General features: G+C 36.0%; 1 protein-coding gene across 2 annotated transcripts; it reads left to right on the forward strand.

Annotated features, from left to right (window-relative positions):
* Positions 1 to 67: 67 nt before the first annotated feature.
* On the forward strand, positions 68 to 20,537 carry LOC121382927. 2 transcript variants are annotated; one of them, XM_041512608.1, is made up of 9 exons: positions 68 to 316; positions 3,205 to 3,274; positions 3,745 to 3,846; positions 4,669 to 4,782; positions 10,889 to 10,930; positions 13,988 to 14,115; positions 15,616 to 15,676; positions 16,555 to 16,739; positions 17,519 to 20,537. In XM_041512608.1, the coding sequence occupies exons 1-9, from the start codon at positions 212 to 214 to the stop codon at positions 17,633 to 17,635; spliced, it is 924 nt and encodes a 307-aa protein (XP_041368542.1). In that variant the 5' UTR covers positions 68 to 211; the 3' UTR covers positions 17,636 to 20,537. The 2 variants fall into 2 exon arrangements, with proteins under 2 accessions (XP_041368542.1, XP_041368543.1); XM_041512609.1 differs by having other exon boundaries at positions 16,651 to 16,739.
* Positions 20,538 to 27,406: the final 6,869 nt, after the last annotated feature.

Consider the following 27,406-nt stretch of genomic DNA (forward strand, 5'->3'; position numbering starts at 1 on the left):
GAAAAATTCAATAATAGACTGGTTCCTCGCGATACTAATATAAAAAAGCGAAGCACTTGTCGTATAATGGTTCTGTTTTGCATTCCAATGTATTTACGTTACTTTTTAGAGTAACTTTTATTCTTTAGTTTAATTATTTTAGAACTTACTTAGTTTGTCTGTCATGGCATGTTTTTAGGTCGTTATTATTGATTACTGTGGTGCAACGCTAATGCATGGGATACGTTGTCAGTCAAATTTAGGCATGGAAGTTGAACTTCAGAATTTAGCGTTGGTAGAAGTGGGAACGAAAGACCCGTGTGCTCTTCCTATTCAGGTGTATATCATGATATGATCCAGCTGTATTTGAGAATTTATTTTTATTAAATTTAATAGATAACAGCTGTGGAAGTAATGGAAACTTATAAGTTAGAATATTTGGCTATTCACAATTTTTAGATTTTGTTTAGTAACAAGTGGCAGTGCCAATTTATGGGTGTTCAGGAAGCTAAAATTTAAAGGGAGTCAGAGTCATGCGCCCACAGATTTTTTTTTTTTTTTTTTTTAAACGGAGAAGGGGGTTTCGACTCCTGAAACTCTCTCCCTGCACACACAACTGGTGTCATTTTATCTTTTATTTTTGTTATTTAAAATGTGAAGATGCTATGACGATGATCAGTACCACATATATACTGAAGGCCAAAAGAAACTTTACCATTTTCAATTTGGAATTTAAGAAAAAATTAATTGTTTTTAAAAAGTAACTCAATCCAAAACACACAGCCCAAACACAACAATAATGTATGCAGAAAATTATACCCGTCCACTGCACGTTTTGGGTGGAACACACAAAAAAGTGAAAAACTTGTGCACTATTAACAACAACAATTGCACGTGCAATAAGGGTATAAAAACAGTTTAGACGGCATGTCAGACATCCACACAGATAAAAAACCACCATAGGAATGCCACAACTGACACCAGAATAACGCGAGAGAGCCCTGGGTATGATACAGATGGGAGCTACTCATGCCCACATCGCCAGAACCTTCGGTTGTTCCCGTGTTACTGTTACAAACTTGATGCAACGCTACAGGCAAACAGGGCAGACATCAGACAGGCCAAGAACAGGCAGACCCAGGGTGACTTCGCCCCGTGATGACCGGTACTTGCGTACCTTGCATCTACGAAATCACTTCCTGACAGTGACGTCATCAGCAATGAATGCCTTAGGTCACAGGGTTAGTAGACAGACAGTGGCCAGGCGACTCAGGACTCATGGAATAAGGGCTTACAAACCATATAGAGGACACTTACTGACACCGCAACATCGTCGTTTGAGATTGACATGGGCTAGGACTGTACGACGTTGGCAGCGACGTGATTGGCTGCGGGTTCTTTTCACTGATGAAAGCCGGTTCTGTTTGTTCAGAGTTGATGGAAGACAGCGTGTGTACTGCCGTAGGGGAGAACCAGTGGCGGCTTGCTGCGTTCAGGAGGTCGTGCCATATGGTGGAGGGAGTGTCATGGTGTGGGGAGGTATCTGTGCACAGGAAAGGACACCATTGGTCATCGTTCACGGAAACTTGACAGCTCAACGTTACAGGGATGACATTCTTCGTCCAACTGCAATACCATTTCTCCAACGGCAGCCACGTGGTGTCATTTTTCAGCAAGACAACGCCAGACCTCATACAGCCAGAATCGTACAGAACTTCCTTAGAGCCAACAACGTAAACGTATTGCCGTGGTCTGCACGCTCCCCAGACATGCCCATAGAACACCTCTGGGATGTTTTGGATCGCCGTGTTCGACAACGACCACACCCTCCAGCCAATCAACAGGAACTGATCCAGGCCCTTCAAGAAGAATGGCAACGTGTCCCACGTGACCTCATCAGACGACTGATTTTTTTCTATGCGTCGGAGAATTATTGCTTGTATTGGGGCAAGGGGTGGTCACACACGCTATTAATGTGACTTGTTATTGGACTTGAGTGATTGTCTGTATGCTTTGCATGTCGTCCATGAAGTTGAAAGCTCGATTTGTGTACACCACCTCGCTTTGGGAAAATGTGACGTCATTATCAGATGCTGAATGACACTCATTTTTAGTTATGTTAATGTTGACATATTGATCTAGTCAATATATTTTACCTCATGCGACTATCTTTTGTTGTTTTTACACTAGAGTGATTTAAAACTATGGTAAAGTTTCTTTTGGCCTTCAGTATATATATATATACCTTCCTAGCTAGTTCACCAAGGTAAACATCCACAGTCCGTTTTTTAACATCTTGATATTTATTGGACCTCCGATACGGCACAGCAATAAACATCACTATAATAAATATCGTGCCGGAGACGTTTATCTTGATGAACTAATACCTTCCTAGTTCATGAAGATAGACCTGTGCCCTTTTTAGTTTTAGTGGTTCTTCTGTCCTGTTTAGTTGAAGATGCTATGGTACTGTGTGTGCCCAGATTTCTTTCTTCCTACTAGCATATAAATCTGGTTTGTTGTGGGATGAATCCCAATGATAAAGCACTTGATTGATCAAGGATCAGTCCCCATCAGTGGGCCCATTGGGCTAGTCTTATACCAACCACAGCACCACAACTGGTGTAACAAAGGCTGTGGTAGGTTCTATACTCCCTGTTTGATTTGTGCATATAAAAGATCCTTGCTGCTAATAGAAATGAGTAGCGGGTCATGGAGTGGCGACAGCAGGTTTCCTGCCTCGTCTGTTTTATCCTTAAGTATATTTCTGATGCTTCTTTAATAAAAAAAAATGTGTTGAGTGCATCGTTAAATAAAACATTTCTCCTTTCCTTCTCTACATATTTTAGTCTAGGTATACAGTCCATTAAAACATTACATCAAAGTTTATCTAGATGCACTGATCATCATCACAGCAACTGTACATTTTAAATAACAAATGTTTTTATTTGTTACATATATGTGTATACTATCATTTGAAACACCTCTGGAATTGTTCCCTGTCGGTGGGCCCATTGGGTTATTTCTCGTTCCAGCTCTAGTGGTGTTGTTAAACAAAACACCTAGAGACACCTTGGCTGATTATAAATTCTACGTTATCTCACCTTAAATGTACAAAATGAACCAATATATGCTGTTACACATGTATTAAATGGACATTTAGCACAATATCCTGTAGATGTATAATACAAATGTACATACCAGTGTTCTTATTCTATTCCACAGGTTCGAATCGCAGTTAAAGATGATATAGTACTTGCTGATGCATTATTTACAAAAATATGCCAAAGATGTGGTAAGAAATAGATTTACTCCAAGTGGACTCACCTTTGTATAAACAGTAAGAAAAATACTGTAAAACCTATAGTGGCTACATATGAGCTAACAAACATGTAGGTGTCGTTTAGTAAGTTTTGTTTTAATTCAGTATGTTTCTTTATGGTAAATTGCTAACTTGCTAAAAATGTAATTAATAAGGGGTTGTTTACAACAATTATCAACATTTTCACTAGTACACATTGTAACAAACTACACACTTGATGGGAGGGAGATAATCCCTGCGTACACTTTCAAAACCAGCACAAATGTTTACAAAAATCAATAATAATTTTTTATCAACACTTTTAGGAGTGAGCTAGGAATGAGTATAAAAAAAGTACAGTTTGTATGCATGAGATAATATTTTAAATAGTCAACGGCCCTAATCTGATGCAGTTTTCTTATGAAACATTCTTGTAAATTAATCCCTTTGATTATTTAATGCAGGTCTCGAAGCATCCAGCTATAAATATTTTACGCTGTGCAGAGGTGAAGACTACCCAGTTCGCAAATACAGATCATCTGACAAAATTCACATTCCCGCTACAGGTACTGACATATGGTGTAAATATATAATATTTATTTGGTCTTGCCCACTGGACAGAATTAACCAGCTTTTGCACAGTGCAGCAACTGTGCTAGATAAATCTGTCTGACCCTAGTGCTGGACGATTTATCTAGCACAGTGCTTTGTCTATCTGTCTGACCCTAGGGCTGGACAATTTATAAATTAAAATATGCCTGACGTCATAACTCATCTTTTACAACGATTGATGTTATAACTCATGTTTTTCACAATTCTGTTAATTACTTATTCCCCCATTGCTGTTTCATATTGAATAATTGTTTTAAAAATATTTAAACAAATTACTATTTTTAACTTTATAATTATGGTTAAGTTGTTATATTTTTTAAGCCTAATGTGAACTATATTGTTCTGCAAATTATTAAATGAGTTTGTAATTGAAGTGTTTATGAATCGCGCTAGAGTAAACAAACCGTAGCCTCCAAGATTAAAAAAGAATTGATCAATAAACATCAGCCCTCACAAAAAACATTTGGTCACATGGGTTGGAATTGCCTATCTTTACCTCACAATGGTGATAGTTTATATTAGTCTCTGGAAGGGGGAAAAATGTACTCAAATAGGAAATGAAGTTTAATAACTTGATTCATATTTAGGAACAATAAATAATTTGATATCATAATATTCTCTTGTCCTCACAAAGCCGTTTATACAGACCAAATGTGGACTGTCAAAAATATAATTTACACTTTTTATTTACATTTCCTGGTGATTATGTCTTAACATTTAATTCTATCCATGACTGAGATTGTTTAACATGACTTTATCTTGCACGTTATTTTCAGATCTGTGTTTAGAAAAATGGTGTTTGAATTCTAACAGTGAGAAGAAGTTAATGAAGTCTGACCCTAAGGCTGTTCATTTGTTGTTCATCCAAGCCAAACACGATGTTGCATCAGGTGGGTTTCTTTGTCGTTTGTTGTCATGTGCTGCAAATGCAAAATACGACCAATCAGACATAAAGAGTGTTTGAAATAAGCACTTGTCCATTTGTTCTGGCAAGTGAAAATCTATTCACAAGCAAAATGTGCCTCTTTGGTTGTCCAGTGGACAAGTAAAAAATTTCAGTGCAGTTTCATTTTGAGCAATCACAAACGTCATCCTGGTACTTTAATAACACAAACCATTTATTTGGACAAGTGAAAATATTGGTGAACAAATAAATTTTTAGATTCTTAAAAAAAAAAAATCTTAATTCTATCACTGATAAATATAGGCACATTAAAGTTACATTCTCTGGTTACCATATTATAACATCATGTACAAATGTGAAATACAAGCTCATATGCACTTTTAAAAAAGTTGTGTGTGTTCGCTATGAACGGATATCGTCAAACGTATACGCTTGATTCGTCGCCTGTGCCGCCATAGTTCGGCAAAGCACAAACGACAGCCTGTTGTCAGTTTCAGTTAACACGTGCGTTTGCCGATTTCAAATTGTAGGGTTCGTCTCAAAAAATTAAAAGAGAAATCTTGCGCTGTACGAAGAACGTTTGGTTGAGAATACGGTACTAGAGTCTTTAGTTAAAACCGGTTTGATCTTGACAACGTATTATCGACAGTCGTACCTTCCTATTTCAGAATTGATATTTTATAAGTTTAGTTTGTATACTTGTAACACATTAATCATGTATATATTTTTAAAATAAAATATACTAAAGTAGACAATGAATGTTTTCACTTCTTAATTTTACGTGTTAAAATCGACAAACTCAAATAAATATTATTTCGTTTGGAAAGGGTAAAGTTGGGGGGGTTGTTTAACGACATCAAAGATAAAACATATTGATTTAATAATCATCCGACCCCATACAACTGTAAATAAAATGTGTTGAGTGCGTCGTTAAATAAAACATATCCTATCCTTCCTTCCATCTGCTGTTGGATGTCTACCATTTGGTAATTTTGACATAATCTTAGAGAGGAATCGGGTGCATGTGCAGGGGGAGGGTATTGGAGGTCAAAACCCTTACTTGCCCAAGCTTAAAAAAAAATGAAATATACTAGCGGAAAAAAGTAACTGTGTATGGTTATCATGTTGATAAAAACATAATTTCAAGACATAAAACGATGAAACAATCAGATAGCATGGTTAATAGGCAAATCTGCAAAACTTCAATTCATTTAAAATGTCACAGCATCCGTCGTTTCATTGGTATTGGGGATGAAAGACACGAGGGTAAAAAATCAGTTCACAAAGTTAATAGCGCGTATGGCCATGGTTTGCGTCGATGCAGGCCTGGTACCGTCGCCTCATAGAGCCTACCAAATTGTTGAAGAATGCCTGGGGAATGCCGTTCCAGATCTGGACTAACGTCTGACCCAGCGCTGCCAACGTCACCGGCTGGTTAGGCAGCGCACATACACGACGTTGCATCTCATCCCAGACATGCTCGATTGGTGCAAGATCGGGTGAGACTGCAGGCCACTGCAACACATCGGTATTCTGCTGAGCTAGAAATCCCTTACCACCCGGGCGACGTGAGGTCTAGCGTTGTCTTGCTGAAGCGTGATGTGACGTTGCTGTCTTTGCACAAATGGGATGACGTGAGCCTGGATAATGTCGTCACGGTAGCCTACGGCGTTCAAATTGCCATCGATGACCACAATAGGTGTTCGTCCAGTTGACGTGATACCACCCCAAACCATGACACTGCCTCCGCCAAAAGCACGTCGCTCCACAATACAGGCGTCACTAAAACGTTCTCTAACACGACGATAGACTCTTGAACGGCCGTCGCTGCTGTCTAAGTGAAACCTGGACTCGTCTGTAAACAGAATACCCGCCCAGTGTCGGCGATTAAAGCGCAAGTGTCTTCTACACCAAGCCTGACGTGCTACACGATGGCGTCTTAGCAAAACTGAACGGACAGCCGGACGTCGCGAACAAATACGCTGTTCACGTAATCGATTCCGTACAGTTCTGGGGCTGATGGCACGCAATCCAGGAATGGTCCGCGCTGTCAGACTTTCCGTTTGGAAGTGATTCCTGAGGTGCACGAGTCGGGTATGATTGTCCTGCTGTCGTGACGTCACGCGTGGACGACCTGCACGTGGTCGGTCTCTGACATTACCAAATTGTTGAAAACGTCGCGACAAAGCCTGAATAGTGTTTATGTTGACACCAAATTGCGTAGCAACAGCGCAATGGAGCATTTCAGCCTGGATCATACCAATTGCGCGAAGGCGGTCATTTACATTTAGCCTGGGCATTGCTCTACGACCACTTTCAACCGAAAAAACCTGCTTTTCTGTTCCACCGGTTGCCAAACAATGACCCGACAGTAGCAAAGTCGACAAAAGCTGGAGCAGTAAAATGTTGGGCGGAAAAACCTTGAAAAACAGACCCATGTCCAAGAAGCGAAACGGCACGTGCCAATACGGAATTGACCCCGCGATTGTGTGGCGGTGCGTTCACTGGTCAACTGTGCAAAACATCAGGCTAAAATATTGAGCCGTGTTAATTTTATCTGATGTTTCAAGTTACACTGTTACTTTTTTCCGCTAGTATATATTTTTTTTGGGAGCATGGCCCCATATAAACATCGCTCAACACGGCTATAACCCCAACCCCGCTGAAATCCCTGCACGTGCCTTGGAAACCTGCTACAGTATTTTAGCAAGGGATCGTTTATATGTACCATCCCACAGACAGGATATCACATACCATGGTCTTTTTGTATACCTGCCTATGGGGGTCGATCCTAGACTGATCGCGCATTTCCAAAAAGCACCTTTTTAGGTCTAAGTAATGAATAAAAATAACATATAGTCTTGAAAAATGTTCCTCTTCTTCTACCCCTAGAGCATTACGTAATTAGTGACACCCCCTGACATGTAACGAGGAAACCTGCTGTCGCCACTTCATGGGCTACTCTTTTCGATTAGCAGCAAGGGATCTTTTATATGCACCATCCCATAGACAGGATAGCACATACCATGGCCTTTGATGTACCAGTCGTGGGCTTTCTCAAAATGTGCAGTAAATATAGCAAACCAAATGGCTAATAATTCGGAAGTGGTTAAACCATCAGAGACTGGTAGGTAAGAGGAGTTACAAATTATCTATACCTTAATTGTGAATGAATGTTGTAAACTTTCACCAAAGGCTCAGGTTTACATTAAACAACACAAGACCGATCATATGTAATTCATCATTGCATGTTAGTTATTCTGTAATTCTTCTCATCCCTCTTGAGGTAGTACTAAACCAAATAACTTCCGGCTGGGTCAAAGTTGGAGGTGCACCCAACTTTTGATAGAGAAGTGAACACCACAAGTCCTGTGATAGGTTATAAATGTGAGTGTGTTGGTTGTAAGAAATAATAGTTTCATCTGGGTAAAAAAAATGTGCAATTTTATTTCATCTAGTAGCCTTGTGCTTGAAACATGTATGGGGTACCTGTAAAAAAAAGTACTCGAATTTTGTGCGAAACTAGGGTAGTCATAGACGCTACCCGTTATCTCAGAAACGAGCAGCTTGACCCCCATTTTTTTCTGATTCACTTTAAGTGTAAGGGGTGGTAGTATTTATATCCGTGGCGTTTATGTCGGTTGATACGTTGCAGGTAGGAGTTTTAGCCACATATGTTACTATTGTCATCTATGGGATTTGATTTGGTAGTATACACCCTATAGCACATATTCAGTGCATAATAAAAAATATTATGATTTTGTCATTTTATTTAATTAAACTATACTGGTTGATTAATTAGCCATCACTCGATCATGCAAGTTCACAATGACCTTGACCGTGACAATAATCTCTGTACATAGCTCTGAATGGAGTTTGAATCAAAGTTAGCACTGAAGAAAAGTTGGTTTTGGCCTATAATTTATACTGTAAAGATTTCAATAATTTCTTTTTACATGGTATTTGACTTGCCATATACAACTGCTCTTAAATATGGTATTATATATAGGCAACCTGAACTAAGATTTTAATAGCAATTTATTTTTATATTAAAAATAGCATGTGCCAATAGTGGGTTAATGTCTTTAGTTTCCATTAACATTGTTAATTGTTTAGGTATGAAATTCTGAAAACTCAAATTTGTAAAGAAGTTGATTTTTATTGTAATTTTGACATATTTATAGGGTGCTAAGTTATATTTTAGACAAATTTGTAGTTTTATGCAAAATTTAAAGTAAATTTGAAGAAAAACTTTACCAAAAACATAATTAAATTTGTTGTCACTATTGTGCCTTCTGTTCTTATTTGTACATAACAATAAGGTTGTTAAACATATACTTAGATCTCCAGATCATTTTTTTTCCCTTAATAATCACTTAGTTAGCTCTCATGAAAAGCATTTTGAGTTAATACTAGATTCAGAACCAATTTTTCAGATTTGATTATCTGCCTTGGATTAAGTTGATAATTTATTTTATTGTTAAAGCTGTATTACCTAATGTTACTAGCTAAATAAAATGCTGGATTACAGATTGTAGGAATACATCTAATGTACATATTGTATTCATCCGGATTAGAAAAGAATGCAAGAAAATAGATGTTCGGGTAATTTTGTCATTTAAAAATAGTTTTTTTCAGTAATTAATCAAAAATAAATGTGTTAAAGCTGCATGATTATTCCAGATATCACAACTATTAAAACCTCCAACTACAGTAGGCTATAAATAAAATATAGTCAGGAATAATGATCGCTGCCAATAGTTTTGATGGTTCATTATGAAAATCAGCATGGCCGATGGATTTGAAATTCCCACACCTGGTAACTTGAAGACACCCACACCCAGCATACAGGATTTCCTCCCAACACTAATGTTCAGGACATTAAGTCATTACTTCATACAGGTACAGTCATGTTTGTGTTTCCTTCCTCAGACAGTGTATGTTTTTTAATACTGATATTTCTTTGATGTGCCTGTTAAGGTCTTCATAATCTAGGGGTCAATCAAGTGCATGTGTTTTAATGGAATTCTTTAAAGGGGTAGAGGTACTCTGACTATCTTTGTTGTCTCTACATATAAACCTGAGTACACACACCCAACTGAAAGTAAATATCTTCAGGAGTTTTATTTTAAAGCATTTTGTTGTTTAATATGACATATTGCATTTGTACAAAACTATATGCAATATATATGCTTTTTGAGGTGTACATTATATTAGGTTGCACTGTAGAAACAACAGTTTCAGTGAAGTTGTCAGTTTATGTCAGAATACACCAGATCCTGGTTGTCATAAAGACGCATAGCTGGACACTTTTTGAAAAATGTATGTTATCAGTATAGGTAGTACTAAACCAAATAACTTCCGGCTTGGTCAAAGTTCGAGGTGCACCCAACTTTTGATAGAGAAGTGAACACCACAAGTCCTGTGATAGGTTATAAATGTGAGTGTGTTGGTTGTAAGAAATAATAGTTTCATCTGGGTTAAAAAAATGTGCAATTTTATTTCATCTAGTAGCCTTGTGCTTGAAACATGTATGGGGTACCTGTAAAAAAAAAGTACTAGAATTTTGTGCGAAACTAGGGTAGTCATAGACGCTACCCGTTATCTCAGAAACGAGCAGCTTGACCCCCATTTTTTTCTGATTCACTTTAAGTGTAAGGGGTGGTAGTATTTATATTTGTGGCGTTTATGTCGGTTGATACGTTGCAGGTAGGAGTTTTAGCCACATATGTTACTATTGTCGTCTATTGGATTTGATTTGGTAGTATACACCCTTGAATGAGTTCATCTTGTGTTATGTTAGGGTATTCAGTTTAGAGAGTCACCTACCAGTATTTCAACCAGATAGCTTTTTATTACTTAAATGGATTGACAAACATGTTATTGGCCTATATAAATCATATGACTCTGATATTACAAAGATCAAAAGTGGTGTTAAAGTCTGTAGGCTTCCATTTCAACTGTAAGCTGTTTGATATTAAATTATTTCTATTATAAATTATAATTGTTGTTTATAATAATATTAGGTACTTCTTAATTATTGTATAAAATATTTCTGATGTTTATTATCTATCATTTGTTGTTGTTGCTAGGAAAATTAATAACGACAAGTGAAGAAAAAATCAAGCTAGATGGTAAGTATTTTTATTCAAATAATTATGCCATCAGTAAACAGTTTCTAACAGTTATATTTTTAAAAACTCATAAAAAAAACTATTTAAAGGAAACATGTAACGAGACCATATTATAGCTCATTTTAAAAGCAAAATGATATTAAAATAATATACAAATAAGTTTATAACAATAAAATATGCGTAGTTAACTTAAAATGAAGAAATTACGTCAATCAGTATCAAAGTACGATTTATGCATATTTATTCGTGAGCGTTCGGAAAAAAAGGGAAGTGACGTCAGAGCCGCTGTACTCTTCCATTGTTGTTAACTGTTTATATATGGAGTAAGGGGCTTACGATCTTTTCAGTCCAACAGTGCCGTACTGCGTGGCCTTTGGGTGTAAAAATAAACAGTTTAAACGATCGGGATTGTCTTTTTACGATTTTTCAAAGGATTGTATCCGAAGAAAGACGCGTGTATTTTATCGCAAAACAAAAGATTGGACACCAACACCGTGACCACATAGTACTTTGGTGTCAGCCTATTTACAGCCCGGAGCCTGAACGTTACCCAGAGACAAAAACAGTACTCGGTTGCGAATGCCAAGGTGTACATTGTACATATTTGGCACAAAGATACACCTCAGCATGATGTATTTATATATGAGAGATTTTTCATGTTATTCATCGTCCGAAGAAGGAAACGTCAATAAGTAATTAAATATGGCATATACAAACATGGGATTTGGCATGAGGATACATCTCAGTACGATGTTTTTAAATATGTTTAAAAAAAAAAAAAAAAAAATTTAAATAATGATTTTAAGACCCAAAGTAACACGAAGTTCAATACAAAATAAACCACTACTATATATATATAGATTATTACTATTAGAAATATATTTCATTTTGTATTATTATTATTATTAGAATTTTTTTTGTTTTGATATATACGTTTTCTCCTGTAAAGCCCATCTTGTCACTGTCATATAATTATTGTTAATGTACCTCATATGCCGCTGAATAGCGGCCTGAGTGAAATAAAGTTCTGTTCTGTTCTGTTCTGTCGGTGTCGAAATAACTATTATGTTTCATCCACGGGCTGACTTGACAATCGGAGTGTTGTTTTAGTTAATTGGTCCTTTCTTTCCGTGGCCTGCACATATGATTCCTGATTGGCAGGTGTATATTGCAGGGTATCAACCAGGTAAGTGATTACCACTGTCTAGACATACGTACAAAATACTTGCCAGTTTTTTTTAAGATCACAGGGTATTGTGGCATAACCTGTCGCGACTATAGTACAATGTTAATGGACATTATCAGCCGCCCTGTTTCATTACTGTAAATAATGCTGTAAAACCCTTGATTAAGTAGACTTTCCCATCTAAAATTTAAAAACTTATCAATTATGTAGTACCAAAGAAAAGAAAATTATTACATGGGTATCGTGAGAGGTCGTTTTTACTCTAACGCACCCTACCAATAGGCCTAATAATATGCTGGGTTTTTTTAAAGAGAAAAATAAGTATAACCCCATTTCGTTCTATTGATGCAAATTTAAATATATTTAGTTAAAAAGTTGATTATACTCTCAAGTCATTTATGTTGTTTTATAAGTCAGGTTAATGAAAGTGAAGTGCCTTGTCGTAAATTAGAGCGTTTGTTTACACTGTGCATACAGATTTCATTATGTACAGCCCAAACATGAAAAATGCGATATTTTCTATAAAAAAAACAAAAAAAAAAAACATGTTTGTCCTACATTTATATTTTTTACATATTTAAATACATCATATCAAGGTGTATCTTTATTCTAAATATGAACAGTATACACCTTGGCATTAGCGTTTTGGTTTTGTCTCTGGGTTACTTTTGGGCTCCGGGCTCCAGGCTGTAAATTGGTCGACCGGTCTGGTCTGGCACCATCGGTTTCTCCACCCTCCGACTCACTATCCGTTTTTTCTTCAGTATCACTGTTGTAAGTAAATGTGTGTCTTTCTTCATTTACTAACAGCTCAAATTGATACGGCAAAACGTTTTGCGAACGAACACTCATTGTTTTGGTAAGCTGTGCAAGTCTTAGATTCTTTATGAGTGGTACGGACTAATGCTTTTAAGTGTAAGGCTTCAGATCAAGCGACGCGTCTCTGACGTCACGGATCTCGTGATTGCCCTGCTCATTAAAGATCGGCAATTTCCGCTAAGAGCTCGTATTGTTTGTTTTTTTATGGAGATATTTTAAGTAATTAATTTATTATTATATTTTTTTTGAGGTGATTCAATTTATAATTAATTGTACATGGTTGGTGCCAAATATAGGCCACGTGACATGTTTCCTTTAAACATTATCATCCATGTTTTGAGGATCTGTCCAGTTAAGATTTTGTGTATCACTCAATTAACTTTGGTTTGTTAACATTTCATTGAAAATGACAATTCGGATGTTCAATATCAGTTCTAAACCTGCCATGAATTTGTTTAATTTTTATTCTTTTTGTAATTAATCTTGTCTTGGAATATAATTCTAACAGCTTAGCCACTACTATTATGTACATCACTTCCGGGTGAGAATTCATTCATCACAGTCCATTATAGTTCCTAATTGTGACATATGTTGATATGTTGTGGTTCACTTGTTCACTTCTAGTAATTGGGGAAGAATTAAAACAATTTGTATTTTTCAATGGTACTTCCTCTGGCTGGATTTTGCCATGTTATGTTGTAATATTGTGCATTGACCTTTTGGGACATGGGTGTCAAGCAGAAGAGGCGGCCGGTGTGAATCAGTTCCTTAACCACCTGTTCAGACCAGTACTACAGTCAGATAGCCAAAAACTAAGACGGAAATGTTGGAGTGAAAATAAATGCTTATATAATGTATATTCACAATGTTCGCAACCAATTATATTGCCAGTCTTTATTTGAAGTTGAACATTTTAATGGATTTCAATGGCAGATGACAATCAATGCAATTCCTATAACAAAACACATTTTGTCATTTTACAATTTTCAGTTTCTGTTTTGTAACTTACAGAAAGTCTTAAGTATTTTGTTTCTGTGATTATGTGGTTTCAGAATGCCTGGATCCAGAATTCCTAGTTGAAGAACAGTACGTCCTGATGTGTCAGAAGCTGCCAGATTACCAAACCATACTGGTTCAGGGATGTGTCGTTTGCGAAGATGTCATGTTGAAATCTTGTGCGGTAAATTCTTTTGCAAGAATTAGATGTTATTGAGCATATGGAGTTCACCCACTAAACATAGATACTTAGGGCCACATTTACAAAGCCTGTATCTGTCTTACACACATGTACCTACGTACATTGACAATTCTTGAACACCTGTGTTTAAGAACCGAATGACACCTGTGTTTAAGAACCGAATGACACCTGGTTTGAGAAAAACAGGCTTCGTAAATTCGACCCCTAGTGCTTTTTGTTTAGTCTGTACAATAGCTTTCACACGGTTTGCTTCTGTTGATTGTTGAATAGTTTAAATCTTTAGAATGGATCATACATTTCAGTTTTGTTACTATGATACACTACTGAACAGTTTCTGGTAGCTATAACTTCTGATCTAAGTCGAAGTAGAAAAGCAGTATTAGTCAAATCAACACTGTAAATACGGGATGTTTTTTCTTAAAAGTGATATTATTTGGCAAATTTAAGTATTTTATACAATCAAAACTGACAGAAGAAGTCCAAAATGAAACAAAAACATCTTTCAGTTCATATCACCTTTTAAAACATCGTCCAGCTTATGCAATGTTTGATGGGCTCTTTCACCCATTACAAGGTAGTACTAATCATGTTGGTCGCGTCGTGTTGTCTTCATTTACTTGGGGCAGGATATATCACCTTTTAAAACATCGTCCAGCTTATGCAGTGTTTGATGGGCTCTTTCACCCATTACACGGTAGTACTAATCATGTTGGTCGCGTCGTGTAGTCTTCATTTACTTGGGAGCAGGATATAGCCCAAAGGTAGAGAAGTGCTCACCTGATGCACGGTCGGTGTGGGTACAATCCTCGTCTGCGGGCCCATTGGGCTATTTCTCATTCCAACCAGTGCACCGTTACTGGTATATCAAAGGTTGTGGTATGTGCTATTCTGTCTGTGGGATGGTGCATATAATAAAATATCCCTTGCTACTAATGGAAAAATGTAGCGGATTTTCTCTCTATGACTAGATATCAAAATTACCAAATGTTTGACATCCAATAGCTGATGATTAAAAATAATATGCTCTAGTGGTGTTGTTAAATAAAAGAAAGTAACTTTTTTAAAAACTGAATGGTGGGTTGTTGTTTTGTTTGATTATTTTGCATGAAGCATTAGGCTCGTTTTCCAAACTTTAAACAAACTTTCTTTATTTACTTCTTTCTGTCTGTGAAGCACTAATAATAATAACTGATCAATGCCGGCATCAAACAAAATGTATTTTTGTAGTTTTGTAGTTTTCTATTTCTGTTATTCAGCTTATTACTTTATTTTGTAAAACCATAACCTGCATATTACCAGTTACATAGTACCACTGTCATACACCTCTGTTGTACTGCTTTAGTATTATTCACAAGCATGAGTAGTTTATTTTAGAAAGAGTTTATTATGCACGAAAATTGTGAATTCCCTGTTCTTGTCTTTCTTAGTGGTGCATGGATGTAGTGTTTTTTATTTATTTGTTGTAAACATTTTGTTTTACAGTTTGCCAGAAATGATAACGTGAATATTTTTGTATCCAAGTATGGCTTGAAAATTGTTACAGGTATTTTCCTTGTGAATGTTAAGTTTGTGGATCATTATGTAGTATAATAGATTTAATAGTGTGCGACTCATAGTTCACTCATTGATGTCTGCAGTCATATCACACAAGGTGCACTTCTTAAGTTGCAGACTTTGGAAAGATTCCTTTGATTTGTATACAACACCATTTTGGTGATACCAGTTCATATTCCTGCAGTCAGATACATCACTATGTTTTAATTAAAATTAGAATCAAGGAGTTTCAAATATAAAACTGAAAAATGTGAAGCATTTTAATACAAATTCACAACTGGTGATCATTTTAGAATGTGGTCTCAGGATTTCTTTTTGTAAACCCTACTATCTGTTATTGTACTGTTATTTCAGGTACTAGTATGTTTTAATTTTTAAGATCTATCTGTATGTATCTGTCATGTCCTGTTGCATATTTGATCTAGAAGCACTGAAACTGTGCTGGCATTTTTACACACAGATCAGTTCAAGCAGTTGTCAATGATTCACTTAATTAGTTGCATGTTTCCAGCAGTTAACCAGAATGTAGAATTCTGTTAGCCACTTTTATTTGTACCTACCATTCTGTTTTCTTTTGGTATGTTTGGTCTGTCCAGTAAAGTAAACACTAAAACAATATTTTATCCTTTTCCCTATTGCCCACCTTATTCTGTTAGCACTCCTTCTGAATAATTTATAATTTTGTGTTGTATGTAGTTTTAGGCCTAATATCATTGTGATGTAAATTAGATGTTTATTTTGTTTTTGTTTAAATTTTTCTAAAATTGAATATTACCTGTTTCTTATGATGCAATGATGTTTGTTTATGACTGAATTCTTTGTTCTTCATTTAAACATGTATTATTTACCTACTATTGAATTTTACAGAAAATGTGGAATACATAAGCTTGTCTTGGTATGAAATTGTCAAGTGGGAATATAACAAAAAGAAGAGTGTTCTTTTATATGTGGTACACCCTGCAGATGAAGACTACAAGAGTTATCTTTCTTTAAAATCTGTACAGGCAGAATACCTGTTAGCAGCCACGTTTGAAGGCGTAAGGGAATTGTTGGTATGTTCTTCGTTATTTTCAAATTAAATAAATGTGCTGGGGGTTTTATTATTATAATTGTATGGTATTTATTAAATCTGATTTTAAATTAAGTTGTCTAATCAAATAATTTGCCATAATACTGTACATATTTAAAAACCTCAGAATCAAAACCTTTCAAGGGTGATCTTATTTCCAAAATTAATCCTGTGTTTCTATCTCTGATATCTTCTTATTTTTCATTTTGATATTCACAGATATTGGAATATAGAGATTGTGTATACCAGCTTGTGTGTCTTACTAATTTTACGAAACAAGTGTCAGAATTTGTGTATTGTCTGAGTGAGAGCGAGGGTAATATATAAATCCTGACACTCGTTTCATAAAATCAGTATGACACACACACACGAGTAATAATTTCTTTATTTTCCATATTATTATTGTAATTGTTTTTATGAATAACAAGGGCTGTGTCAAACTAGGAGATGACAAAATGACGTCTTATTTCACGGGCACAGTCTGAGCTAGGACTGCGGTCACTTCGCAAAAATATGTCATTAACCTTGTTATTACGCATGTGATTCATATGATTTTTATTAACTCGGTTATGTTGAACCATGTGGATAATAAATAGTTTTACACATCCTATATTGTTGAGATTAATCATAATTAAAGTGTATTGTAAATAAATTTTGTAATCATTACAAAAAAAGGTTGGGGTTTTTTAAACACTGATCTCATCAATGTAGACTATTACATATTAATATACACAAATAACCACTTTTATTTTCACACATTAGGCTGAAGACAAAGATGCAGAGCCATTCCTTTCATCAATGGTAACCAAAACACCAGAGGGAGCCACTCAGTGGGAAAATAGTTTGTTTTCTCCAAAACAAGCTCTGATCTTTTCTTGAAACTTTGCCTGTGTCTGGATAGTCTATAAAAGTCACAGAAGGCTGGTGATATGATTGCCTGAAGATTCATAGTCTTAAAAATACATAACAAGAACACTAGATCAGTGTGTGTGAAAGTGAAAATAGATGGCACGTCCAGAAATATTTCTGAAGTGTTACCATTGGTCCTGCTTTTGGTAGTGTCTGGCAGCCTGTTATTTTACTTTTCTAATATATTAGATTTGCTTGATGAAATTTCAAACATAATGTATGTTAGATTTTTAAAATACAATTCAAATAATAGCAAAGTTGATGTCACCTCGGATGATAAACCTGAGAGATCTGATGGAAGTCGGTGATATTAATTATCTCATGTGTTCAGTGTTCAGGAAGGTATGCTTTCAGCACTTACCTTGTGTCTACTTGAAGTACTCATGGCAAGTTACCTATGTTGATTAATTGTATTTTAGACCTTGTTTTCTGGTAATTGTAAATGCTTACATTGCATATTGCTTTACTGTATTAGTTTTATGATATTTTTAACTGATGCATTGTATTTCTTATTGATTTTCTGTATTCATTTCTGTTTTTCCTATTGACAACCAGTATTATTCTTGGATTCAATAATAGGCAGGGATTGAGTGGAGTTAATTCCCATTCATGTGTCTTCATTTTTTAATTATGTTTTTTTTTTTTTAATTTTGGTCTTCATATTTGCTGTTATTAAACATGGGTGAATACAAATGAATGGTGTGCAGGGTGGGTGTGTGTGCAGCACCCCCTCCCTTTTTTAAAAAATAAACTCTATATTTTTTTATGTATATGACTAAAAGTTTGTATTCAACATCCAGCACTTAGCACACTAAACATATTATATCCATCCTTTTTCAAATTCCTGTATCCACCCGTTATAGAGCTTTTGTATGTTCGTTCTTTGATTATGTATTGATCTGAACCAAATATGTTGTGTGAACGAAGATGGGGTGGTAAACAAATGCATAGCAACTATGCACCACCACATACTGATGAATTCCATTAGATCAAAATGAATTCCTTTCTTAGCTTGTGTTCAAATATTGTTTGGCGTAGGTTGTTTTTACATGAAAATGCTTTTATTTAGCATATTTTTAATATTCAACCTGTCTAACGGATATTGATATAAAATTATCCAGGTTTTCTATTGATCTTTGTGTTATAAGAGTGATATGGTTTGTTTATGTAGTGAATCATTAAATTTTATATTCAACTTACAACTGTATAGTGTTGAAGGCACTGCATAGTGTGAGCAAAAATGTAAATTGTATATACATGTATGGTGACCGTTGTGATTCAACCCACCTAATGTGTTCAGTATTTATGCTACAAAGAACATTATTTCATCATTTATTGGAATAGATTCTGCTATAACATGAATATATGAATACAGGTAACCTTTACTGGGACCTGTAAAATAAATATTGGTGTCATGGGAAAAATAAAATAAATCGGGGGTAATTCCAGACGAGGCAAGCACCTCGTCTGCCTCATGCTGGCTACTTTTGTATATACATGTATGTATAATTCCACTACTAATAGATATCTTTTTTTTATCATCCATAAATCATTATTTCTATTGCTGTGATTGTAGTTGTAATATTGTTAACTAACTATTTGTTAATTTTACCAGTAAACCATTTATTACTATTACTGTTTAATAATGTTATTATTAGTGTAATGTTATAACTAGTCGTATGTGAAGTTTATTGGTGTATAACAATTGTTTTACTATAGTCAGTAAAGCATTATAATATTACTATTACTGTGGTATTAACTAATATTAGCAGCTAGCTACTTGTTACTTTTACCAGTTACTCTAGTCATTAATCCATTATTATTACTGAATATAACAGTTACTGTATAGAGAGAATATTAAACAAGCTACTATGTATTATCAAGTTTTAAGTCCCGAGTGAAATATGTATTCTTTGTCATGAACTTTAGCGGTTAAACCATTGCATGGTAATTTCTCATTTGCTGGGGTAATACTACATTGTATTAATTAGCCATTTGTAAAACCTGTGTATTATTGTTTTTATTTAAGTAACCAAAAATGTATAATTATTTATATTTACCGTAATGTAATATATTGGTAACTATATTGCGATTAATTACGAATCAACCGAATCAGTTTTATAAAAACATTTTTAATATGTCATAACTCATCAGCAATTGTATTTAATTGTTTGTAGAAAAAGAATGGTCAGAGGCTGCTGTTTTGCTGTGTTTTTATTTGGTACCAAAATTAGATATTAATTTTTAGAAATCCATGAAATTTGACTTAATAGCTTTATAACAGTGATTCACTTTGACAGTTTGTACTAGCTCTCACAGGTAGCTGACTGTAAAAAATAAAACAGTATCTTCATCAACACGGTAGCATATTGTTTATCCATGGCTATTTTAGTATCACTTGGTAATTGATTCATGATCAAAGTGTGGAAGAAGAAAAGTGCTACACTAGCTACCTTAATATGTAGCATTGTTTGTTTGATTAGCAAGAGACTGACAGGGAAAATTGGTGAAAGAAAGTAGTTAGTAATAATAAAGTACCAGTAATAGTCACATTTAAGTCCCTAGTAAAACAATTTTAAATTGTCATGAGCTTCAGTGAGTGATGAATGAAACCTATTTCACAAGGCACATTTGATGCTAATAAAAGTACTTAAGGTTGTGCTATTTTGTACATTACCTAACTATTTGTATTGTTATTTTCATTGTTCAGAACTTCTGTTTGTAAAAAGTTTAGAAACTGTCGGAACCATTATACACACACAATTCGTAGTATCACTGTATCTTATGTGTTGTGTTGACAATCAAAATATTTGTTAAAAAAATTCACTAAAATATATTTTTTATGATTATTATTAAAAATGATGGAAAAACATTTTGTGAGTAAATTAGCATTGATCATACACAGGGGCGAGATTTGGCTCAGTCGTTTGAGGTTCTTGCATTGCAGGATCAAACCACCTCAATGGATCCATTCAAATGATGGGGGGGGGGGGGTTTCTTGTTCCAACAAGTGCACCACAACTTTAACTGGTCAAAGGCTGTGGTATGTGCTTTCCTGTCTGTAGGGAAAGTGCATATAAAAGAACCCTTGCTGCATTAGAAACCATGTAGCGGGTTTCCTCTGATGATTACCAGTCAGAATGACCAAATGTTTGACATCCTATAACTGATGACTATTTAATCAATGTGCTCTTCTTCTGGTCATGCACAAGTAAACATGATTGAATCTCCATTTCAATGCAATTCATTTAGAGGTACAGGAATACAACAGTTTACACATACTGATTTAGACTAATTGATTAGTAAACAGCACTTTTAAATATATATTTAAAAAATGTCCATGATATTGCAAGTTTAAGCTTATAAAGTAGTTTCTTGTTCGTATTTCAAAATAATTTCATACAGGTAGGCCTACGTCTTGCATGTTTTTTGTCGGGTGGGGACAGGTGAGTAAAAAAAAAATCATGTTGAAAATGAATTTTGGCAGTTATTTAAAATAACGCCAAACGAGCACCAGCTATAAGCTGTTAATGTTGTGTTATTAAGAACTCTGATAGAAATAAGACTGCCAGAACCACCTGTGCCACGTGGTCTATGTGTAAATGAAATTATGATTGGAAATCGGGGCGTTATCTCGTCATTAATGTTGGCTCTCGTTACAGCCTAGAGTTAATGACATTCCAGGAGATGATTACTCGCTGGCACACTATACAACAAAAAAAGGAGAATGCGTATTAATATTTCTATAGTGATCTGGAGAAGGTTGGCCGTAATCCTGATAATGTAATCAAGAAACCACAAGTACCCCTGCAGCATTACCGGTAATCAGTAATGTTTCATAAGAGGGGTTCATATCAAAAAGTGTAATATTGATCCATAGTAATTGTTTAGCAACTTTGTAATGAATTAAGAAATATGATTCAATATGCTGATAATAAGTATATTGAATAATACATTGACAAAAGATTATTAACTGTAACACTAATAAGGTAATAAATATGAAATTATGACATTATTATTATTTTATTTATTTATTCATTAAATTTCACTGCCACATTTTTTCTCTTTCCTTTGAATTCCATCACCGGCCTCGGTGCTGTCGTGGTTAAGCCATATGGCTGGTAGGTACTGTGTTCGCAGCCTGGTACTGTCTCCCACCCAGAGCGAGTTCTAACAACTCATTGGGTAGGTGTAAGACCACTACACCTTCAGCTTCTTTTCTCTCACTAACAACTAACCACTGTCCCGGGCAGACAGCCCAGATAGCTGAGGAGTTTACACAGAACAGAGTGCTTGAACCTTAATCGGACATAAGCACGAAGATAAGTTAGAATGAAATGAATTCCATCTTATTTCTAACCGATTTGGCAGCTCTTCCTATCTTTCAACATCTTTTGCTGTCCACTTCCACATCCCAGTCTATTTCTCTCCAACCGCGTCAGGTGCTTGTATCTTGTGGCTATCCGTACCAAACACTTGCAATTTCCTATACGCTTTGGAGTGTTCAGTAGTTATGTCTGGCATTGTTAAGAGGCGCATGTAACCACCTGTACTCCCCTACTACCGGTGGTCGTTTGTTAGTGCCGTGGGTCAGACCAGCTTTATTAGCATCATGGGACGAGCATAGAGTCGTAGGAAACTGACAGACGGAGTCGAAACAGATTTAAATCGTGGGAGAATTGGGACGTTGTATACATTAAAACAATGAGGATGTTGGGCAGAGGCCTATGTGATAGATGAGAAAGAATAGAATAGATGTTTAACGACTCCAGCACGAAAAATACATCGACTATTGGGTGTCAAACTATGGTAAATGCAAACAAAGTGATCAATATAAAAATTCAAAAAGCAAAGAACTGCAAAACCCCCCCAAAACAACCTAACAAATATCACAGATAAATAAAGATGAGAAAGATGAATGCAAAAGTGAGCCAGCTTTGAAGGGATTTAAATCAAGTTAGTGAGCTTGACGTTAACAATAATTGTCTTATTTTATAAAATAAACTGTCAGAATGACCATATGTTTGACGTCCAATAGCCGATGATAACATAAAAAAAATCAATGTGCTCTAGTGGCGGCGTTAAATAAAACAAACTTTACGTTTTTTATTTTATAAAATATATCAACACACTGGCGCACGCATGAATAATAACAAATACGTGGATTGAAATAAATGGCACTATCCAATCAAATTGTCATCATTTATTTTCTTTCAGAAATATCTAGATTAATTTTCCACAGTGTTGACAACTTGAACTGACCAAGAACCCGAATAACTGGTATTAACTATTTACTTTCTCCTTGCAAAGTGATCTTAGTAACACGTTGTTTTAGTGAAGTTCTAGTCTAGAAACCTGTATATCTATGTATCAGTCGGGTTTTCGAAGAAAACATTCAACAAACGACCATCTTATTAGCCTGAGTACTCTGCCGTTCGAAAAAAACCTCTTTTTGTTTAATGATACCTCTAGAGCACATTAATTTATTAATCATTGGCTATTGGATGTCAAACATTTGACCATTTTAGACCTGTAGTCTTAGAGAGGAAACCCGCTAGATTTGTTCATTAGTAACAAGGGATCTTTTATATGCACCATCCCACAGACAGGATAACACATATCACGGACTTTGATATATCAGTCGTGGTGCATTGGCTAGAACGAGACACATTGCCGGTCGAGAGTTAGACGGACATTTGAATGGTTATCATCGCTCTCATAACCGTCCACATGTCCGTCTAGCTCTCGAATGGCAGAGTACTCTTATGTGATCACATTGTGTTTAAAGTTAAATAATATAATGGCAAAAATTTAAGAAATTGAATATCGTTTGTAGTTTTCTTCAGTTACAGATCCATGATTCTGAATGCACGAATGCCTACAGCCTTTGGCTATATTTGTTTTCTTTAATAACAAAAACACACTTACAAATAAAACTAAATTTAATCTTTAAAACTATCTCACGTTTTTGCTGTACATTTCATTTTTGTTTTCTCCATTTTTGTGCTTAATCCACGTTAAGTCTTAGCACTCTGCCTTGGACACAACTTGGGCTAGGATTGCGAAAAGACGTTGATGGTTAGGCGTTAATGAGAGAAAAGTCGCTGTGGTGGACACAACTGGGCTAGGATTGCGAAAAGACGTTGATGGTTAGGCGTTAATGAGAGAAAAGTCGCTGTGGTGGACACAACTGGGCTAGGATTGCGAAAAGACGTTGATGGTTAGGCGTTAATGAGAGAAAAGTCGCTGTGGTGGACACAACTGGGCTAGGATTGCGAAAAGACGTTGATGGTTAGGCGTTAATGAGAGAAAAGTCGCTGTGGTGGACACAACTGGGCTAGGATTGCGAAAAGACGTTGATGGTTAGGCGTTAATGAGAGAAAAGTCGCTGTGGTGGACACAACTGGGCTAGGATTGCGAAAAGACGTTGATGGTTAGGCGTTAATGAGAGAAAAGTCGCTGTGGTGGACATTTGTTTTATTTTATATACATGTTATTCACAACTGCAGGATGTCGTATTTAACGTTTTCATTCTATATACGCTGTGGGCGCATGTTAACAATAATGTTAACAGTCATAAAACCTTATTACCTATTGAAGAAAAAGAAAAAGAAAGAAGTGTTTTATTTAACGACGCACTCAACACATTTTATTTACGGTTATATGGCGTCAGACATATGGTTAAGGACCACACAGATTTTTGGAGAGGAAACCCGCTGTCGCCACATAGGCTACTCTTTTTACGACAGGCAGCAAGGGATCTTTTATTTGCGCATCCCACAGGCAGGATAGCACAAACCATGGCCTTTGTTGAACCAGTTATGGATCACTGGTCGGTGCAAGTGGTTTACACCTACCCATTGAGCCTTGCGGAGCACTCACTCAGGGTTTGGAGTTGGTATCTAGATTAAAAATTCCATGCCTCGACTGGGATCCGAACCCAGTACCTACCAGCCTGTAGACCGATGACCTGCCACGACGCCACCGAGGCCGGTTACCTATTGAAGATGTTATTTGTTAGAAGTATTATATTATTTTACAATAATACATGTACGTGAATATGTAATTCACGTTAAGTTTGAAAAAACTACATTTAATGGTTCCTAGTTAAATTAGTTCATAAAAAAACAACCCAACAATTTAAAAACGAAACTGCTTTACAACATGCTTGTAGATAATATATACGGCGTTATTACTTAAGTATAACATATTTTATAGTACATGTATTGGGTTGGGGGTTTTTTTGACGACATGAAGAACAATTTTGTATTGTACGTTTTGGGATTATGCGACTTTCTATAAATCTCTGCCTGTGGGAAGCGCAAATAAAAGATCCCTTGCTGCTAATCGGAAAGAGTAGCCCATGTAGTGGCGACAGCGGGTTTCCTCTCAAAATCTGTGTGGTCCTTAACCATATGTCTGACTCTATATAACCGTAAATAAAATGTGTTGAGTGCGTCGTTAAATAAAACATTTCTTTCTTTCTTTCTATAAATCTAGAATTATGCCAAGTAATATATCATCTTTTTATTTTTTCAACAAGGTTCTTTTCGGACCTCGAATATGTGCTTGTGCGTGTGTACGAATGGAATATAAATCCATTGAGCAGTATAGTAGGCATACTTTCAAAAACTAAATTCATTTGGTAGATCGTTTGTCTGAGGTGATTGCGTCGTAGGATCGAATCCTTTCAGTGGAACCATTCTCTGACTGGGTTTTTTCCTCCTCCCAACGATTGCACCACGATTGGTATATCAAATATATTCGTGTGTGCTATCCTGTCTGAAAAAGTGCATATAATAAGATACCTTGCTATTAATGGAAAAATGTAGCGGGTTTTTTTTTCTCTCTAAGACTCTGTCCTAATTACCTTATGTTTGACATCCAATAGCCGATGTGCACTGGTGGTGTCGTTAAACAAAACAAACTTTAAGCATTAGGTTTGTTTTCCATGTAGAAAACGGACATATTAAAACAATCGATTCTGTCGCTATCGACAACAGCGTTTTCCAAGCGTGGCGCCGTGGTTGCTAGGGGCGACACGTAGCCCAGTGGTAAAGTGCTCGACTGGTGCATGGTCGGTCTAGGATCGACCCTTATCGGTGAGACCATTGGGCTATTTCTCGATCCAGCCAGTGCTCCACAACTGGTATAATAGAGACCGTGATATGTACTCTCCTATATGTGGGATGATGCGATAAAAGATCCCTTGATGCCAATTGAAGAGTTAAAAAGTTAGTTTGTTTTGTTTAACGACACCACTAGAGCACATTGGTTTATTAATCATCGGCTATTGGATTTCAAATATTTGGTAATTCTGACATAGTCTTAGAGAGTAAACACGCTACAGTTTTTCCATTAGTAGCAAGGTTTTTTTTTTTTATAAGCACTATCCCATAGACATGATTGCACATACCACGGCTTTGATATACCATTCGTGATGCACTGGCTAGAACGAGAAAAGGGCCTACCGACGGGCAATCTAATTAAAATTAGCTCCACTATTACATGTGAATCTAAAGACAGCCAGTTGGAGCTCATGTCCACCAATCAAAACCTTACTTGCAGAATCCTGCCAGTGATTTAAAAATAATTTGAAAACATTCCGAATTATCCTGAGGGTATACGTCATGTTTCGTGTGAATTACGAATGCCTTAAAACATGTTTTATTTTATAAAATAAATAATTTGTAATGTAAAACTGAAGACTGATTTAGTTTTTTTTAATTTTATAAATAAATAAATAATTTTTAATGTAAAATTGAAGACTGATAATCCACCCCGTACGTATTGGTATGGTTCGCTGTACTGCGGCCACTAAAATAGACTCGCCCGATATTTTTAGAATTTGTATGCTCCCAAATAACGTTATAAAAGGCGAAGTGTGATTGGTCAATATTTAAATTATTATTTACAGACGAAATGTTACCTGGACATTGGGGACTACGCAGTGTTGTTAGTTTTAAATCACTGGCAGGATTCTGCAAGTTAGGTTTTGATTGGTGGACATGAGCTCCAACTGGCTGTCTTTAGATCCACATGTAATAGTGGAGCTAATTTTAATTAGATTGACCGACGGGGATTGATCCTAGACCGACCGCTTCTCAGGCGAGTGCTTTACCACTGGGCTTCACACCACCCTATATCTTGTTCTACAGTGCTCTACAACTGGTATAATAGAGGCCGTGATATATACTATCCTATCTGGGGGATGATGCATATAAAAGATCCCTTACTGCTAATCGAAAGGAGTATAGGTAGTCCTATTGCTATAGGCCATGAAGTGGCGGCGGCGGGTTTCCTCTCAAATTATACGTGTGGTCCTGAACCATATGTCCACCGCCATATAGCCGTAGTTAAAATATGTTAAGCGAGTTGTTAAATAATACATTTCTTTCTTTCTTTCGCGTTTGTTGATAACAGTGCACACACCGCACTCACGCCACGACAAAAAACAACAACAAAAAACAACAAAACACCAAAAAACAACAACAAACCCACCAAACAACCGGCGCACATGAAAAATGGTTCTTAATATATTATTCATCACGTGAACACAACATGCAACTTACTAGCAAGCGTGTTGTATGTTCTAGTTGACTTAGTGTGGCCAACTTCTAACTAAAATAACTTGGTAAAGCAATGGAAGAAGAAAAAAATACATAAACGAATTCCTCAAAAATGAACTGGTTAATGCTTTTCTCTTTTCTAGCGCAAACAAGAGCGTTAAAATTACTTATC

This window comes from Gigantopelta aegis, chromosome 10 (assembly GCF_016097555.1).
Source record: "Gigantopelta aegis isolate Gae_Host chromosome 10, Gae_host_genome, whole genome shotgun sequence".
NCBI classification, from domain to species: domain Eukaryota; kingdom Metazoa; phylum Mollusca; class Gastropoda; order Neomphalida; family Peltospiridae; genus Gigantopelta; species Gigantopelta aegis.